Below are 19,314 nucleotides of genomic sequence, written 5' to 3' on the forward strand. Positions count from 1 at the left end.
ATCTTGAAAGTTTCATCTGTCATTTTCACTTCAAAATAAAGTATTCATGCATTAATTTCAACAATATATCTATATACAAAGATTTAATTATCCACAATTTCAATTTTTTTAGTTGACCCGTTCAAAAACTAAAAGGGGGGGGACGTTTTGCCATCTGATATGGAAATGAAAAAGTTCGTTATAGTAGTAAACTATCCTTTGTATTTGATTTAGGCCATTCATTAGTAGATGGCAGGACAATGTATGATAAATCTTTGGACAATGATATTGCCTAAATTTTGTCTTCAATAACCCCCTACTTTTCCACAGTTTATACTTTTATCCGCTTTTATACTATGATTTAGGGTATCATGAGGTCCATTAAGTGAGAAATTGATAATTTCAGGGTTTTAAAGAGGTGTTCTTGGAAATGATTTTCCTTCAAGGTTGATTCAGAATGCAGAATGGTTACAGTACAATTCCATAATAGTAGGCACTATATTCTCAGAAATATTAAACAGAAACATTAAATGGAAAACATTGTTCTCAAGGTTGTGGTTCTATATAAGTATTTTATTATCATTTTTCATCTGTATAGTATACTTTTCGTACGCCACTGCAAGAGACATTAAGGCAAAAACGTCAGTCATTTCTGAGAATTGAGTGCCTACTATTTTGGAATTATAGTATAGTCGCTCTTAAAATAAGGTGTAATACCTCTCATCATATGGATTCGTAAAAAAAATTAAAAACATAGTTTTTACTATTGTAACTGGAAAGAAGCATTCTGTTGTGAAATCTCGATACTATATCAATGTTCCCTATAACCCTAGCACCTGGAAAAAAAATTAACCTGGCTTTTATTCCGATATCTACCAGAGTTATCATAAATTTAGCGGGTTTTACCAAACAATAATGGGTTTGTAGTTTTGAAATTTATATTCATTTAGCTTTCTCTCTCCACTCTCATTAGTCAGAATTCTAGGTATGCCTTGTTTCACTCAAGTTCATTCGAGCCCAATAAATGATTTTTTAACCTTTTCGAGTATCTTTGTTTTCCACAATTTGAAAAATGTAATGAATTTATCTCATCAGGTATTATTATTTGTATCCTACAAGAGCGGAAACTACACGACAGAACAAAGAAGTTCTGGTAAACTTAATTTTTATTGTTCAAATAGTTCCTGCTCTAAGTTACATATTTCAGTATTTTAAAGGTATTTATGTATTTCTTGAATAGACTTTGGGACTTCATCAACAAATTTTTATCAAGATAATAGATTTTTCTCTAATCTATTAATCTCATATTGTTAAAGATCGAATGAATAATCATACTAGGTTGCTTGACAATATTCGAAAGCCTTCAAAGCATACTCCAAATGTCCCTACGTTGTAGGATCTGGTAAATGACTACCAGAAAAGGCTACTTCCCCAGTTAATACCACGATGTACATTATGACAGGCATTTATGTAAGTTACTAAATAGACGATAGTCTTGCAAAGGCTCCTCATTCATACAGCAGCAGACCCTTGCTGCCATTTTTAGGTATCACCTACAAATTGGGATATTACCTCTCATCAGTGGTAGAATGATTCAACCCATATAGTTCAGTGGTAAAATGATTCAACTCATATAGTGAAATGAAGAAAAGGCTGTAAACTGGTTTACTTCCAATAATTTGAAATCAAATAGAGGAAAAACTCAAATAGTTAAATCTTCAAATAATAGGGTAACAAACAGAAGCATGTAAAATTATTAGGTATAATTATTGATGACTCACTTAAATGGGAAAATCATATTGACTTTCTATGCAACAAATTGTAACTCAGCTCTACCTTCTTCGCTAGCTGAAAAGATTTATGAGTACCAATACATTATAACTGTGTATTACTCACTATTTCACTCTCATTTAATGTATGGAACTCTCTTATGGGGAAAATACTCTCATGCTCAAAAGATTTTTCCGTAAAAAAAAATCACTTAGAATAATAGCTGGAGCTTCATTCAACAAACCATGTCAACCTCTCTTCATCTTTCACAAAATTCTGCCTTTGCCTTGTATATTTATTTTAAACATTTTTTTAGAGATCCATAAAAAGAAAAGTATATTCTCCACCCAATCAGACTATCATAATTATCCCACTAGAAATACATATAAACTTAGACAACCGCTGAATAAACTAGAAATGTTTATAAGAAATTCACTGGACCTCAAGTTGTACAACCATTTACCAGTTGACCTCACTCAGCTCAGTACTCCATTATTCAAGAGGAGAGTTAAAACATTCCTTAAAAAAACTGTTTTTACTCAACACATGATTATATGATTAGTACTTACACTTAATGATTAATTCACTTAATATTACTTTTTATTTATATGTTGCTATGTGATGTTCTGTAGCACCAATATTTTATTCTATCTAGCAGTTGAGTTTTATTTCAAATGATCAATAATAATTGTATATTATCTATTAATTTTGTACTCAGTACAGAGTGCATCTGCACTCTTTTTGACCTGTCATAAATGTATTGTATACATAACATGATTAAATAAATTCTGTGTTTGTCTGTTTCTAGAACTCGAATAATGTCTTCATGGTTCTATATGATAATTTTACCTAAGTGAGAGAAAGAAACTACTAACAGCTCCATTTTTTGAACAAAGCTCTGAATGGAAAAAAGCACTCCTTTTACCATTACTATATCTACTAGAAATCAAAAATAAAAATTTAATTACATAATTCAAGGCAATACAATTTTTAACAGAAATCAAAATCAGTATAATGACTGTGTTGAGGAGAGATGTATACATCAGTATCTCTTCTGGACACAGTCATCAGACTGATTTTGATTCCTTTCACTACTGGCCTGAACTGAATTCTGTAGTTGAATTTTGAGCGTTTATTCATTCCATCCCTAACATTGCATAGCCTTGGTACATAAAAAAAAAATTAATTACTCTTAAATGCACAAGGTATGCTATGAACTCAGCTTATTTGAACAAGTAACATCTTGGGAATGCAGAAAAGGGTTCACACAAATAATGTTTCATGACACTTTTCTAATTCATTAACCGAAATAACAAGAAAGTTTAATTTTAAAAATGAATATAAATATAAAATATTCCAGCAAGTTTACAATCTTACATATATTGAATGTTCATTCATTGGCCTGGAGCAGAAAGTGATTTATCCATGAACTTCTTCTTGGCAAAACAGAGCCACCATTTGCTTGGTTTGCCATCGTCACCAAAAACTTTCTCACAAACTCTAGAGCCGACCTCTTGTCTTACTTGCGTTAAATAAGTACGCATCAACTCAACATCAGTTTGATTTGCAGGTTTACTGTGAAAAAAAATGGAATAAATCATGGACTGATGAAACTAGTATCCATCTCCATTGAATGAATGAAAGGTAGAACTTAAATCTCTGGCATAATGAATCCAACACAAACACTTCTTGCACAAAAGAACTGCAAACTGCAACACTCTTCAAGATGCTTGTATCAACAACGAAGTTGGTGTAATTTGTAGGTGAATCATAATAATTGAGTATAGTTCATCTACTAATAAAGCTAATTTGGTAAGTGAAACTATATTCAATCGATATCAATCAATTAAGATATTCTACTTCAGATCTTAAATATCCCTACACTTACATAAATATCTTGTTTGATATAATTCAATGTGCATTATGATATTATCCAGGACAATAATTGTTTTATGGCAAGTATTTCTTAATAGGAACATACAAAAACCATGCAATATATTCATGTGAGAAATAAAGGTGATTATCATTATTATTATTATATGTTAAAGAGGAGTGATTTAGTTCACATATGTAAGATGGGTGTTTGTGTTGAGTTCTACAGAATGGAGTTTGCAAAATGACATCATCTAAAGAAGGAATTACCAACAAGTTAGAGGTTTACTCACCTGTAAACAGAATTCAGAGGAAAGCCAGGATCCCCAGGAATATCAAATCTTGATATTGCCAACGTTTTCATCTCATTCTGAGCCTGGCCTTTTGTACTGCATCTCTGAAGCTTCTTCAAACATTCTGTTATGTACAGGGTAATATATATTAGCAGACGGTCGGCTTCCGACTGAAATAAATTAACAATAAATTAAAAAGTGAAATTGTCAGTTCTGTAAATCATTGTTTGTAAATTCATAGCTAAGAATAGTATCGAAACTTAAAATTATAGCTTACTTTAATTTCATAAGTTCTGAAAAAAACATTAGCTTTGAAATAATAAAGGGCTTCATCAATAATATCTTGCTCTGCTGGATTGCTAATGTATTGGGGAGCTGGACCTCTGAACTGTGTTTTGATTGGCAAAATTGCTGTATTTCCCACTACTTGGGGAGGCTCCAAAAAACTTGAGTGATAGGCCTGAAAAATGATTACATTGTAGAAGGCAAAAATTACATGTCCTTTTTACATTTTTTTTCATTTCAGTAACAAGGAATATCTCAGTATCTCTTCCAAATCTGATAGACACACCCTTCCTAGCGGAAATGATTCAGATTATCGATTTTAAAATGCAAATATTCTTACAGGCATTATTTATATTCAGATGAAAGTAATCCTGGCTACCAACACGGGTACTTCTTAGTTTAAATCAGATTTAAAATTTTCATTTTTGAAAATAACTTGTAAATAACTCTATATAAAGAATCTTAAAAAAATCTGTCGTTTTTCATTCTTCTTCTTCTTTTCTTATCCCTAGGAGGTAAGATAGTCAAATACGTACATCTGTCTGTAGACAGCAATTACTTTGCATGGATATTTCTCTTGAGCATCAATATTTTGTTCTGGTATGGAAAACAGGTTTGTAACAAAATCATGCAATGTATGTAATATATAATTTGAAAAACCAAATACGGTATTGAGATACATCAAACTTTCGATTCAAGCTTTCATATTGAATATTTAGATTCTTTCCATTCTCAATATAGTACAATTTATGAATAGGTAGTAGCGTACTGACATTAGAATTTTAAAATACGAGTTATATGATTTTTAGGGTACCTTGCATTTTCTTAGTGTTAATTTTGTTTCACCCGAATTTTCGTTAGAAGATGTGATTGTACTGGGTATTTCCTAATTGCGAAGAAAAAAGTATTACATGTTTTCATATTGAGCTTTTTTATTTTTCGAATATTCAGAAATCATCAAAACCTAATTGTAACAATATTTCAAACAAGACAGTTGTACAAACTTCAACAGCTTCTAATACTTTACCGAACTTATATCTATCTGTCTGTTTAAAAAAAATCTTTTTCCGTTAATCAGCTGTCGTCCCCATATGAACGACAACTCTCAGCGAGCTAAGGACTAACGAGGTCATACCTTTTAACGTGTGATTCCTAACACGGTTGCAGAATCATCCCAGCTTCAACCAGATAAATTCTCTCGAGAAAAATATCTGGTCGAGGCAGGAATCGAACCCACGGTCTTCCGATCGTGAGTCGGGCGCACTACCACCGCGGCCAATTCCACAATTATCATACTTCACTTGGAAAATTGCTCACATATATTGAGTTCTGCTCGTAAGCATACCCTGAGATTGCTAGATTCTGCACAAAAACAGCCATGCACGTACCTGAAGTTCCAAACATCACGAATCACCTTGATAGTCATAAGCTCGATTCCATCAAGCCTAATATATGTTAAAACTACGCTCCTCATTGCCAATACACCTCACTACATTAATTTGGGAACGCTGAGTAAATGCGACGCTCCAGAAAACAGCTTCAAAGAACTAGTTATAATAATATATAATAATAATAATTTTTATTTTCCTTTAGACAATAAGAAATTGTATAGGAATTGTCTTAAAAGTAGAAAGTAGATTAACAGAAGTTAGGCATACTAACAGTACAAACCACAGTCTTATTCTAAAGATAAAAAGATTACATAAAAAATAAAATATCACAAAATTTTCACAATAGAGTTACATTACATTACATTAGCTTGCAGAAAAAACGAATCCATGTCATAAAAACACTTTTCGATCAAGTACGATTTCAAGCGAGATTTGAACAAAGGTGCAGGTACACAATTTCGAATATCATCGGGTATAGACACAGCTTAAAGTAAGCTGTGGTATAGAATTGTAGACTTTAGGCCTTATTACATTTGGTGACTTCGAACATATCATTGTTCCGCAATGGGGAACATCTAAATTATTTTTTTGTCTGGTATTAAGATGGTGAATATCAGATTTCAGTATAAATTTAGCTTTATTTTTAAATACGTATAGACAAGTTTCAAGTTCAGCGAAACGAGGCGATAAGTCAACGGGAGCCGTCTAGGAATCAATATTAGTTTCAGATATTTCTGTGTAACTGCCTATCTTGTGGAAGGACGGAGGATAAAAAGTTACAAAAAAATGTTGTGTAGTACATAAGTGTACTTTATTGAAGGAATTTTATTTTTGTCGTGAGGCTGATTTAAATGTATTGGTTATTTCAAAAGTTTTGTCATGTGTTTTTGTAGCTTTATATCTTGATAAATATATTTATTCTACTGCATCGTAGTACATACTGATCGATAGAGATTTTTGTACTCTATACATTGAAGGTGTTCATTCTCTTCCAAATTTCAATTTTCTGATTTTTTCCAGCTTATTACTATATGCTGTCGTTGAGCGATTTTCGGCCAATTTCGTTCCAGAGATTTTTACCTCGAAGATGAGCCCTGAAGTGGTTGATCTACAGTAATCCAGGACTGGGATTAAAGGACCCTGATGTAGACTGGCCCATCACAAACGGTTCGTGGGATGGCGTAAGAACTGAGAAATGTCTAAAAGCCAGCTGTTGTGATTCACTATAACTTTCTGCAACTGGACCAAACCACCACAGCAGAGTCCTATTGTGAGGAAATCGTCGAAAGCTGCGTCAGTAGCAATCGGCACTGGTCCACGAACAACGCCTGCCCGCACGTTTCATAAATCATTGTCTGAAAATTAGACGAATTGAGCCTAGAAGTTTTGCCTCACCCACCATACTCCCCAGACCTCTTGCCAATAAATGACTACCATCTTTTCAAGTACTTCGATAACTTTCTCACTGGTACAATCTTCGCCAATCAGATCCAGGCCCTTTGTTGACTTAGTCGAATCCCGAGCACCCAATTTTTATGCTGAAAGAATTAATTGTTTCGGCCTTGATAAACTTTCTTCCCACTGAACACATCATTATTCAAGCTCCAAATAGCAAATGATTCGATTTATAACAGTTCAAATGTAGGTCAGATGTTGTACCGAAATTCGCACATATCTCTTGATGACCACACAAGCTTTTGACAAACGCACAGTTTGGAAGTCGCGTATCTTTGTTGTTGTATTCTGGATGACAAGCACTACCAAAATATTTGAAAATTCACAACATTATATTTGACTGAACGACCCTATGAGCCACTTTCGCACAGGCATGACTCTCAGATAATTTGTTGATAATGCGTTTTTTTGTAGTGATTTTACGTTTCGTCAGAAACGGTTTATATCATACTGTGAAGAATTATTTCACATCAATTGGTCATTCATGGCTTACTTTGTTTACTTACATGATTTATACAAATACTTTTCGCTTGTTTCCAGACAGAACAGGATTGATATATTTTCATAGTCATATAGTTGAACCAAGCCAAGATGGATGGAAACAGTCGAGCAGATGACTCCAGCCTATCAAAATATAACTTAATATAAATTTAGAACCGTTTTGTGAAGTTCGTTTGTAGTCTTTGGAAGCTTCCTGAATTAAAAACAATTTTCATAAGAGTAAATAAAATACGATGGTATGTATGTCTAGCAATTCAAAATTTGAAGACTCTTCTTTTCTGAAGTATTGACCCAAAGTGAAGATAAATTCGATATACATATAATAATTCCGACTATAAAAGTCAAAATTTTGTGTTCAAAGTAAAATTGTCGTTGAAAATTAGAGCCCAAACACAACACATTCATGATTCAATACCAGACAGCGCTGTTTCTACTCGCCATAGGTCTCATCAGTGGTGCTAGGCTGAACCATAAATGAATTGCTGAACTCAACTGAGCCCCTTCCCCTAACGAAGGTGACATCTAGGGATCGACAAAGAACTCAACTCTCGAATATCAAAGATAAACGAGTCTTCCGAAGGCGGTCAGATGCATAGTCAAACTTCGACTGCCGACGAGATTCATCCCCTGTCTTTCAGTGCAGCTTTCACTAAGAGGCAACTAGCTGAAAACCAGAGCCAAACACAAGGAAAAGAAAATATGAGATCAAAAAATGTTTTATACTTTCTCTCAAATGGGTAGTCTAAAAAGAAATTGTCATTGAATGATTTGTAACTCTTATTTATCTAATTACAATAATATTTATAACTGCCAACAAATGATTCGAAAATGGGTCAAGTTCATATACTTTCGTTTCATTCACAAGGTTATACTATTTATTATTCAATAAATATTTAATGTTTACACTGTGAAATGAGCTGATAAAGAGAACTTAAATGAAAGACAACTCACTGATCAACATTTCCTGTCAGTATTTTTGAAGTGACCATGTTCCAAAAAATATTTCTGTGTATTACTTTTATTCAACTGTCGTTATTGGAAATTACAATTAGCACTCCAAAACTACGTAAGAATATAAATATAATATTTGATGACGTCTTTCTCGTTTTCCATTATTATTCATGATTGATTTATCCACATTGCACCTACCTATATATTGTTTGAGAATATTGATAATTATCTTAATCATTATCATTGTTTCGAAACTAAATTTTTTATTTATGCTTTTATTTCAGCCACTTATTTCAAAATATGTCACAAATCTGATCCAGATCTGGGAAAATGTATAAAAAGGTCTGTGGAGGAGCTGAGGCCTCTTCTCACCAAAGGCATTCCTGAACTCAATATTCCCAGTTGTGAGCCACTTTGCATTCCAGAAGTGGTTATAGACCAGGGAACCGGATCTGTAGCTCTCAAGTCAGTCTACAAGGATATAAAGGTTTATGGACCTTCTAAATTCGTGATTAAACAGATAAAGTAAGTATATTCAGTTTTCGCGTAGTTTGATATCTACATGTCCTGTTTCAAATCAATATTCGAGAGTATAAATTATGTATATATTTTCTATGAAGTATAGCAATTTAAAATGAAGTTGAACTAAAGAAAGTGAAACCTACAAAATCCTACCTAAATATCCCATTTTCTTTATTCATTAAAGTCAAAATGAAATAAGTTAGTCTTGACCAAAATATAATATTTTTCACTTACCTCAACCCAAAATTATTGATGAAATGAAAATCACTAGATCTGGAACATTGACGCGTTGTTTTGTCACGTTGTATTTCAAAAATTTAAAGCAGAACATTTTCGATAAATTTACTCCAGATTTGACGTAGCATCATGCCATCATGTGTTATTTATTAAAAACGTTCAATATTACATATTGAGAACAACTTGTAACAGATTTGTGAGATATATTATATCTCGAATTGTTCAAAATTTTCTTCTTATACTTATATTTTATCAGCATGTTTCTTTGATTACACATCAAACTCACTGCAGAAAACAGAAATATTATTATACATATTATCCATACCTTTTTCATGCTCTTGAATTGATTAGCTAGAAAGTTATGATGAATTAAAAACATCACATTATCACTCTAGACAAGAATTGATTGGTTTTTATATAAATGCTCATTATTTATACATTTAGCTAAATTATTGAATTTTTTGTATGGATCTCTTTTGTATATATAAAATACATATCATGTTACTCCCTGAAAATGAAGCTTCATAGGTATAAGTGACAAAAAATTCAAAATCAGTTAGGTAGTTTTTGAGTTTATCTACTGCGAACAAATAAACATACAAAAAATAACATATTTTGTCTTCATAAAATTAGTTATCTAAAAAACAGAATTCACGATTTGAAATGTATATTCTTGAGATTTCCAAATGAAAACTCTCATATCTAGCAGTTACAAATTTTTATTTTTTTCCATGTAGTGTACGTGAATATTAACTTCGAGAATTTTAATAATATATCAAAGACTAGCTCATGCCCACGATTTCATTCCAGCGTGGACTTCAGTTTTTGGGTTTTTACAGATTTTCCAACAGCAAAAAGTTCCCATTTATTTGTGAAATGAGTTTTGAATGTAAAATATGTCAATGTTGTTGAAAATTTCATAATAAACTCTGATTTCTTCCACAAAGAATGAATTTGTTCAATAGTAAACTTCTATTATTGAAATGTTCTATGAGAAAAGAAGCTATTGAGTGAAATTTCATAAATATTAACTGTTTTTTCAGAGTTGACTTAGAAAAAAATAAAATGAGAATGAAAGTCTGGTTACCCCATCTTGAAGTTATTTGTACCTACACAATGGACGGAAAAATACTCATGATGCCTATATCTGGAACGGGCTTGAGTAGAGCTAACTACTGTAAGTAATGATCAATAACAATAGTAACAATAATAATTACCATTCACAGTAAGATTTTCACAATATCAATTTACTGAACTGCTACCTACATGTATTTTGCTATAAAATCTATTGAAAATACTTTTCTCACTACAGCACAGATACTGAACTCTTTCAGATAAATTTGCTTGATATCTTCCATTGCATCATCTGAGCATCCTATAAAGTGTAAAATAGCCAGTAAAAGCGGGTGGTTGATTTTGCCAAAGGCCTTTAAGTAATCAACCAACACGAGAGTACACAGTTCGTCATTAACTAAGGCAGCAAATATTTTATCACTCACTTTTAACAATGCTGTGGAACACACAGACCATTGGTCTGTGGTGGAACAACTGTGTCCTTTGCAAAAACCAGATTGGGTGCATGATGAAATAGAAAATTGCATGTAAACTATTTTTTGAAAACATTTTGATGAAGCACATAAAATGCTTATTGGACGTAAATCGCTGAAGTCAGTCGGCTTTTAGAAATCTTTGCAAGAGGAATTAGGTATATTGGATTTTTTCCAAACTACAGCAAATACTTTGTTCTCTAAACAAAAATTGATTGGGTATATGCTCAAGATAGGGACAGCAGTGCAAAATCATCATGACACTTACTTCGTTCCAATCGTACCTATCAAGTTCTCTATAGAATACCTACCTCTGGCGATACTGTACCAAACGTTATCATTATTTTATATTTATCTCAATTACAATTACAATGAATTTGCTTTTTTCATATAATCAGATAAAGATCACAAATTCCACGGATAAAAATTATTCATCACCATTGGTTCATCTGGTTTCTTACATATTTCCTTTACCTACATATGAAACGCGTGTCATATAGATTTTCGGTTGAAAGTTGGAAGTGAAAGAACATTGGGATTTTTTAGATTATTAGACTTTTCTGACCTGAATCGAATATGGAAAGCAATATATGGGATTTTATTTTAAAAAGCTAACTCTGATAAGCAAATAATATGAGCAAGTAATTGAAAAAAGTGAATTCCATCAATCTTTAAAATTTTTATGCGAAACCCCAAAAACCTCAAAATAAAAAATTAGAAAAGCCAAACGTCTTTCGATGTATTATCCATAAAAGTAGATAGTAGCTTCTTCAGAGGCATCCGATAAATCCCACTGGGTGAAAAATTGCAATTGATTCACAATGAATACAATTTGTATAATCATCTTACCTAACAATTTGATAGGTGTCTATAAAGCTTCCTCTAGTATTCCATGATATTTTTTCTTCAATAACAATATAATCTCTATTTTTATTTTTCAGCTGACATCGAAGCTACTGTTACCCTCAGAACTGAGAAAATCAAGAAAGATGGAGAACTTTACTACAACGTGAAAGACTTTTACGTTAATTTCGATATTGGTCATGCACAAATATTCTTTGAGGATCTTTTCAATGGAGATAAAGATTTGGGTGAGTGAAAAATGATTGATTTTCTTCTTAATCATTTGCCTCCATTGATTTTCATTTTTTTAATGACTGTGAGACTAAAATTGAATTATTTATTTTTTCAGGTGAAGCAATGAACTTATTCATAAACGATAATTGGAAGCAAGTTGCAAATGAAATCAAACCTGTGCTTGAAGATCATATTGCTGCAATATTCAAAAAATTCGCTAACAAAATTTTCCACAAATACCCAATTAAAACTATACTGCCTGAGTGAACTTATGAATTCCAAATATGCAGGAATTGAACCGAATTGATAAGTCCTTTTTTATATCAATTGTTGGATGAAATTCATTTCAACGAAATATTTTATTATGATTTTTTACTTTTCATAAATAAATAATGATGTATTGAAATTGATTTTATTTCGTTTTGAAACAAAATAGAATGCAATACTTTGAATTGAAAGAGTATATTTTTAGGAGAGATTGATTTTTGGAAAGGAAGATATTGGCCTCCCACTTCTCTATCTTGATAAATAAATGTGAGAGTCTTCCAGTGAAAGGAAGGAAGCAATCAATTTGAAAACTCAACTCTATACATGGCCAGAAACTTTCTTTCCCAGAAATTAATCTCTCCCAAAAATAAAACCTTTCAATTAAAGGTCACGTCCAAAATCGACCACATTAGTCTTTCGATCAGGAATATGGCATATCACGCTTCTTTAAACAATATCATTTTCAAATTTGCATGGATACCTGGACATTCAGACATCATAGGGAATGAGAGAGCAGATTGCTTAGCAAAAATAGGAACCAACTTGAACATCCCATTAAAAATCAAAATAGACAACAACACAATATACTCGATTTAAAAAAATAATATCATAAAAAAATTTAAGTCGCTATGGGAAAATGACATTATAAAAACAGGTAAATCCTATAACAAAGTACATGAAAAATACCCCAGTAAAATAGCAATATTCTCCCTACCGTACATAGATAGGAGACACATCACCACCATAATACGGATGAAAACCGGTCATTGTCATACTAAAGAACATCAGTACAAGTTAGGAATAGTTGATCACCCATACTGTGAATGCGGTCTAGTAGAAAACGTAAACCATATTTTCCTGGAATGCCCTATCAATGTTATCCCTAACAGAGATATTTATTTTGAACTTATTAAACATGGTATTAATTCCCCCTTTAACATATTTCAAGTTTTCCGTAATCTGAATATACAAATCATAAAGATTCTTATCCAATTTTTGGATTACAATAAAATCAAACTATAAACCTTTAATAAACTAAATTCCTATACTTAAATTCCTTCATATATCCCAGAACATTTTGTTTGTGTTTCTTTGTCAATCCCTAACATTCTCATAGCACGAGAAGAAGTAGACGAACAAACTCTAAGAAGACGACAGCATGATTCAGAATTAAAATATAAGGGTTGTTACTGAGTGCTAATCCAGACAAGGACAACCCCCCGTATTGAGCTGGCCCCAATTGCGCCTGAACAGGAAGCATCGGCCAATAAAGAAGAGAGAGAGAGAGAAAACCTTTCAATTTTAACAAGATTCCTATGCCTGAGATTTGATCAAATAGGCGAATGAATCTTACTGCCATCGATGGGTGGATTCAACCCATTCAGCGACAAAAAGTCGTAATTATGAACGAATTGAGTGTTTTTTCTTATAATGTTATCGGTATTTGCTACTGAAGAGCCGATAAGGCAAGTGTCTTACGACGAAACATCGGATGTCCATATAAGTGAAATTGTACTCCTTTCAATAATTATATTGTGTAGGAGTCCTGTTGATATCTGATTCGATCCCATAAGAATGATTAAAATACAAACGGAATAGAGAAAAGTGTTTTTCGTATAATTCAGCGTTCATATAAAAGTATTTGTTTCGAGAGTATTTTTCTTTCGTGTAATTCAATGTTTACATAAAAATAGTTGTTTCGTGAGGGTTTTTTTTCAGTTCATGTCTGAAAGTTACTTCTTGACATGATCTACACATCTTTGTGAAGGGTTAAGTTTTGACATTGGAGGCCAAAAACTGTCTTTCCCAGAATACAATACATTTTATCTCATTTTCGATATAGAATATTTTGAAAAATACGAAATGGATTGAAGTCTTTTGAAAAACAAAAGCAATATTTGTAACTCAATTCTTAAAGAAATAACTCGAATTCGTGTTTATCTATAACTAGTTAGCTATGTCAGAAATAAACCAAAAGTTAAAAATTATAGACCACTGACAATTTATCCACCCCAGTTTTAAAGAAAATAAACTTGTTTTAGACCAGTAAAATAAATTTAGTGAATAGATGACTATCTACTCTCCAAATTCAACCAATCAAAAATCATCTACCCATTTAGTGAAACTAGAGTTGACTACATTTGAAAAGTTGATAAACAAAAAATGTAGTCACAGATGAGTGAAATATTTTTTCTCTGTGATTTAATTGCTCTGAGTTCTAAAAATCCAGAATCAGTACAATAAAGAAGAAGATAAAAATTGAGTAGATAAAGATAACCTCAAATTACAAGATATTTTTTAAAGGTAAAATTGTGTTTTTTTGACATAAATAAAATGTTTAACAGTATATTAAAAGTTATACCGACAACCAACACATTAAGGGGAATATCAATAATCAAAAGATTTGCTGGACATTCTAAATGGCAAAATATAAGACACATTAAAGGTTTAAAAGATGCTCAAAAGAATCAACTGTTTACTAAACTAGGCAGACAGATCAAGGTTGCCGTGCAAGGTATTCAATAGTTGTTCAGAATATCATCATTGTAATTAAAAAACTCAATAACTCATGCTTGCAGAAGGAGGATCCCTTGATGTCAAATCCAACCTCAAACTTTCCCAGGTGATAGACCAGGCAAAGAGGGCCAATATGCCATCAACAACTATTCAGAGCATACTAAAGAGTTGCCAAAACGATAAATCCCAAATGAAAAGTTACCTAATAGAAATCAAGTGAGTTTTGGAAGTCGAATATTGAAAATGTTTCAATTTTTGGATATATTCCAGTTATGTGGCATTGTTTTAGGGGCCCTGGAAGTTGCTTCATATTATGTGAAGTTTTTACATCTAATTTGCATATGTTGAAGCAAAATATGGCCTCCATACTTAGAAGACACCAGTGAGTATCAATTCGTTTTACTCATAGCAGAAGAAAATAGTAATTAATCATTTGATAATCAACTATTATAATAGTGGTAGTATTAACCCATTGAAACTAGTTGCCAACCACTGAATTGATAAATATTCCTTGTAGCGGCTCATTGTATTTAAATAATAATGCTTCAAAGTCAACATTTGATGCCCAATCTACTTTTGGAGGTGCTGATACAGAAAACTCTAAACTTTTATAAAATCAGCAACTTACTTTTGCTAATAAAAACCTTTTTCATGGTTGCACCTTCCAGACCTCTATTCACCCATTTCAAACCTTTGATAGAATAAAAAATTCAGACTCAAAAAGTCAGACTCAAAAAGTGGAAATTATGCTGCCAACTTTCAAAAATTTCACTTAGATTCGCTCAAAAAGAATTTATGTGTTTGTTAATTTCTGCAAATAATTACAACTTCTCATTTCAGTTAAACTGGCCCCATACACAAACCACAAACATGAAATCAGTTGTGAAAGATACTCTCTAAATGATGAAGAAAGAGGCAATCTATATCTTTTTCATAGAAATAATTATAAATTTGATGTTTGGGGGTCACATAACACTATAGATAGATAGATGATTTTATACATCTCTGTCATTATATTTAACAATGATATGAAAGTGAACAATCAAGTGAAGTACCTTTATTTATCATTTCTCTGCAAGTAGTAAGTAAAAATATTTTTTACTCTTCCAAGCTTTCAATACACATTATGTTTTTTTCAAGGCAATCGAAATATAATTACATTGAAATATATATCCGAGTCCCACAGAAAAGGTCACATTAATTAATGTCTGGATTTGAAATGTTTGATTTTTGGCATAGTTTTTCGAATATTAAGAATTCAAAATTTTGAAAAAACTTATAACCTTTTTTGTTCCTATTGGGAAAGTGAATAAATTTTAATGGATTCAAAAAATATTTGGCAAAGGAAGATAGGTTGGAACTGTAAACTGGAAATATTGAAAAAAAAAATAGAACCTAGGGTTCTTATTGAGCAGTTTAACAAAATACTTCATTTGAGCTTTATATACTTCATAAATATTTTATTGGACCAGGAAATTAAAAATTTATGTTCCAAAATCTGTTAAAATCTGTTTTTCCGTTAACCAGCTGACGCCCCCTACGAACGACATCTCTCAAAAGTCGAAACTTGTGCGAGTTGAGGACTAACGAGGTCTTACTTTTTAACGTCTGATTCCTAACAATATTTTTTCAAGAATGGTCTTTCACGTTATTGGTATCCAATCATTGTTTGAATGATATTTTTCACAAAATTGAGTTTGAACTACTATTCGGACTAGGTACTTTTGGTCATAATATTCTTATAATTGGTTCCTAATTGTAATTTCAAAGTAGTTTCAGAGCATTTTCAATTATTCTAGGTTTGGTTGTGGTATGTGCACATCAAAAATCACCTGTTTCGAGACTTTTATGCTCTTCTACACTTTTAAAAATATGTGTTTATAACAAATATGTATGTAGGTAACTGAAAAAGACACAATTTTGAGAAAATTTAAAGTTTTGGGTGGAAAAATGGTAGTGGCAAGTGAATAAATATCCGTATTATGTTTGTGTGAAAAAAAGGTGTAATTCTTTTCCCTCTCTGGAATAGAAAAGCTATCTCTCGACGGACGTTTTGCAAACCAAGTTACCATCGTCAGGAGAGGCTAACTTGGTTAGCGAAACATCAAAAGACAGCATTTTTCTTCTAGTGAGGAAAGAGTGTCTTCAAAAGATTTCACGTCAGAGGTTCCAAATTCTACCTATCAAGTTTTTATTATTTAAAATGAAGTAGTCTATTCTTGAAATTTTCTGAAGTTTTTGACTTTTTTAACATTTTACTAATAATAGTTTTCAATAAAGCATTCAAATTTGTGCAATTTTCAATATTTGTCTACAGGTCCAAATTCAGTGAAGGTGGCACTCATTTGTTTGAAGAAAAAGGTGTGATTGAGGCAGAATGCCTTACCTTTGAGAAAATGTCGGAAGAGGAGGTTTTGGAACAAGCAACCAATCATGCAATAGAGTCCGGAGCCGAAGACGTTAAAGTAATTGAAAAAAATATTATTGAATTCACATGTGGTAAAAGTAACTTAAACAAGGTTGTTCAGGAATTGGAAAAAATTGGTTATAAAGTCACGAGTGCAATGGTAGAATATACACCTCTAAAATTGCAGCAACTGCAGGAGACTGAACTAGACACCTGTGCCAGTTTGTATGATAAGCTTGAAAATTTACCTGATGTCGTTAAACTGACAGATAATATTGCATAACTTGGTTGTAAATGAATTGATGTAAATACATGTTTTTATTTTCCACATTTCATTGATGTCTTACTTGCTCAGGTCAAATGTTAAAAGGTACAACCTGTACAGTCTGTCTGACCAGGTAGGCACTTAATTTATTACTTTATGGAAAATTTCATGGGACAGAGGGCTTTTTTGATGTGAGACCTGGGTGACTACTGCTGCATATATTTTTCTCTCAAAAGAAAAAATGTTAGAACAAGTATTGTAACAAATTGAAGAATTAACTGTCTTGAACAAATTCATTTCTAACAATATTTCACTATCACAAACTAATTTATATTCAACACTTAGCAACTAACGCTTAATTTATTTCCACTATTTGAATTCCGTGTTTAACTGCTCGATTCACTTTCTGAATTCAACTACCCTCTCTGGACGAGTAGCCGGCCTTATATATCGGTAACGATCATTCTAGAATTCTATAGTCGTTCGGTACTCGCCTAGAATTTTCCCGGCGGTTTCAGACTGCATTCTTTCGCGGCGAGTCATGTATTTATTCGATGAATCGGCTGGCGTATGCGTCAGGGGCGACTTCAGATTCGTTACAGTATTAACGACAAACTGACTTTTTTTGCCTAATTTGCTTGCGATTTATTTGAGAGTCAAGTTATTTCCAATACAACATAAGAGGCTGTATCATTAGAAAAGGTGATAAGTGATAATGAAGAAGTGGAAGAAATTATGTACTATGAATTTGATGAAGGGAAAGCTACTAGTAATTCGGCGAAAGCATTTATAATAGAGATCAGAATTACAATAATTTAATATTCTTCAGAAGACATTTTTTGGCGAAGGAGTCAATTTCTCTCAATGCTTTTGAGTTTTTAACCTTCAACAATCTGAAAACGCAATAGAGGATCTGCCGAAGTATGATAAAGGGCACACAAAAAAGTTTACTCGGAAAAGTTGTTCAATACACCAAACCACCGAAGACTCCAATCAGTAACCCGTCATATTCAGAAAACAGTGCAGAATATTTGGTTTGTTGTAATTTAAATATTGTAATTTATTTTTTTAACTGATCTTCAAGTTACCAGAATTTCAAATAGTACCTACTCATTTGGATTTTTATGCATTTAATTATATAAAAAAACAATTCAAAAGTAACCAAGAATCTTGCTTAAAAAATAAATGAATAAATGAGCGAACCTAGGTCTAGCAGAGCTACTCAACTACTGGTGTTATGAAATTTGGCGTTACTACTGGAAGGTCATTCAAAAACTTTGAGGGTTTTGAATAGAGAATGTTTTCATTTGTCATGTCATGACTTTCACAGTTGGATATGAAATAAAATACTATATATAATTCAAACATAATAGATGAAGAATAAAAGAAAAAAATTTGGGAAATAATTCAAAACTGTTGCAATCAATTTAGAGAAATCACATTGTTGATTTATTTATATATTTTAAGTAGGTATTCTTTAAAAAACATTTTTTTGTGAAGGACTCTATATTTTCTACCGTGGAAAATATTTTTAGTAGTTCGTTTAATGTAATTTGAAAAATGTTGAATTATAAAAATCATTCAGGAAGTTGATATTTATATTTTTAATATTCTTTAAAAAAACATTTTTTGTGGAGGACTCGACATTTTCTACTGTAGAAAATATTTTTAGTAGTCATTTAAAAAATGTTGAAATGATAAACTCTCCACAAAGATATGTAGGTCAAGCAGAGAAGTAACTGGAAGGAACTGGAAGTCTCGCAGATGTTTCTAGTTCTGATATCATTCAAGTAGATCACTTACAGACCAGTTTCGAGGTATTACCTCTCATCAGTGCAGGAAAGATCCGACCTAAACAGCAAAGTTCCAGGGACTCGATTAACTTCAACACGGCCCGGCGTCTAAGAGGAAGATTGTTAGCTAGTAATAGATCCATCTCGTGAACAAAACCCCTAGCGAGGAGAAATATTTCATGTAC

General features: G+C 32.1%; 3 protein-coding genes across 4 annotated transcripts; 2 read left to right on the forward strand and 1 right to left on the reverse strand.

Moving 5' to 3' along the window:
- Positions 1-3,021: 3,021 nt before the first annotated feature.
- Positions 3,022-8,550, reverse strand: LOC111504351 (Actin-related protein 2/3 complex, subunit 3A). Of its 2 annotated transcripts, XM_074172679.1 has the most exons (5): positions 8,498-8,550; positions 7,552-7,669; positions 4,192-4,374; positions 3,915-4,084; positions 3,022-3,324 (listed from the first exon to the last, which is right to left on the reverse strand). In XM_074172679.1, exons 1-5 carry the CDS (start codon positions 8,533-8,535, stop codon positions 3,144-3,146), a joined length of 690 nt encoding a protein of 229 aa, XP_074028780.1. In that variant the 5' UTR covers positions 8,536-8,550; the 3' UTR covers positions 3,022-3,143. The 2 variants fall into 2 exon arrangements, with proteins under 2 accessions (XP_074028780.1, XP_023014652.2); XM_023158884.2 differs by lacking the exons at positions 7,552-7,669; positions 8,498-8,550 and adding an exon at positions 4,540-4,691.
- Positions 8,472-12,286, forward strand: LOC111504350 (protein takeout). The gene is made up of 5 exons (XM_023158883.2): positions 8,472-8,612; positions 8,782-9,022; positions 10,300-10,433; positions 11,745-11,894; positions 11,996-12,286. Exons 1-5 carry the CDS (start codon positions 8,534-8,536, stop codon positions 12,145-12,147), a joined length of 756 nt encoding a protein of 251 aa, XP_023014651.1. The 5' UTR covers positions 8,472-8,533; the 3' UTR covers positions 12,148-12,286.
- A 2,109-nt stretch (positions 12,287-14,395) lies between these two features.
- LOC111504348 (translational activator of cytochrome c oxidase 1) lies at positions 14,396-17,406 on the forward strand. Its single transcript, XM_023158882.2, has 4 exons — positions 14,396-14,662; positions 14,727-14,880; positions 14,954-15,046; positions 16,982-17,406. The coding sequence occupies exons 1-4, from the start codon at positions 14,482-14,484 to the stop codon at positions 17,352-17,354; spliced, it is 801 nt and encodes a 266-aa protein (XP_023014650.1). The 5' UTR covers positions 14,396-14,481; the 3' UTR covers positions 17,355-17,406.
- The last annotated feature ends 1,908 nt before the right edge of the window (positions 17,407-19,314 follow it).

This window comes from Leptinotarsa decemlineata, unplaced genomic scaffold, assembly GCF_025532065.1.
Source record: "Leptinotarsa decemlineata unplaced genomic scaffold, Ldec_3_MD MMD2_tig00000133_RagTag_RagTag, whole genome shotgun sequence".
NCBI lineage: Eukaryota > Metazoa > Arthropoda > Insecta > Coleoptera > Chrysomelidae > Leptinotarsa > Leptinotarsa decemlineata.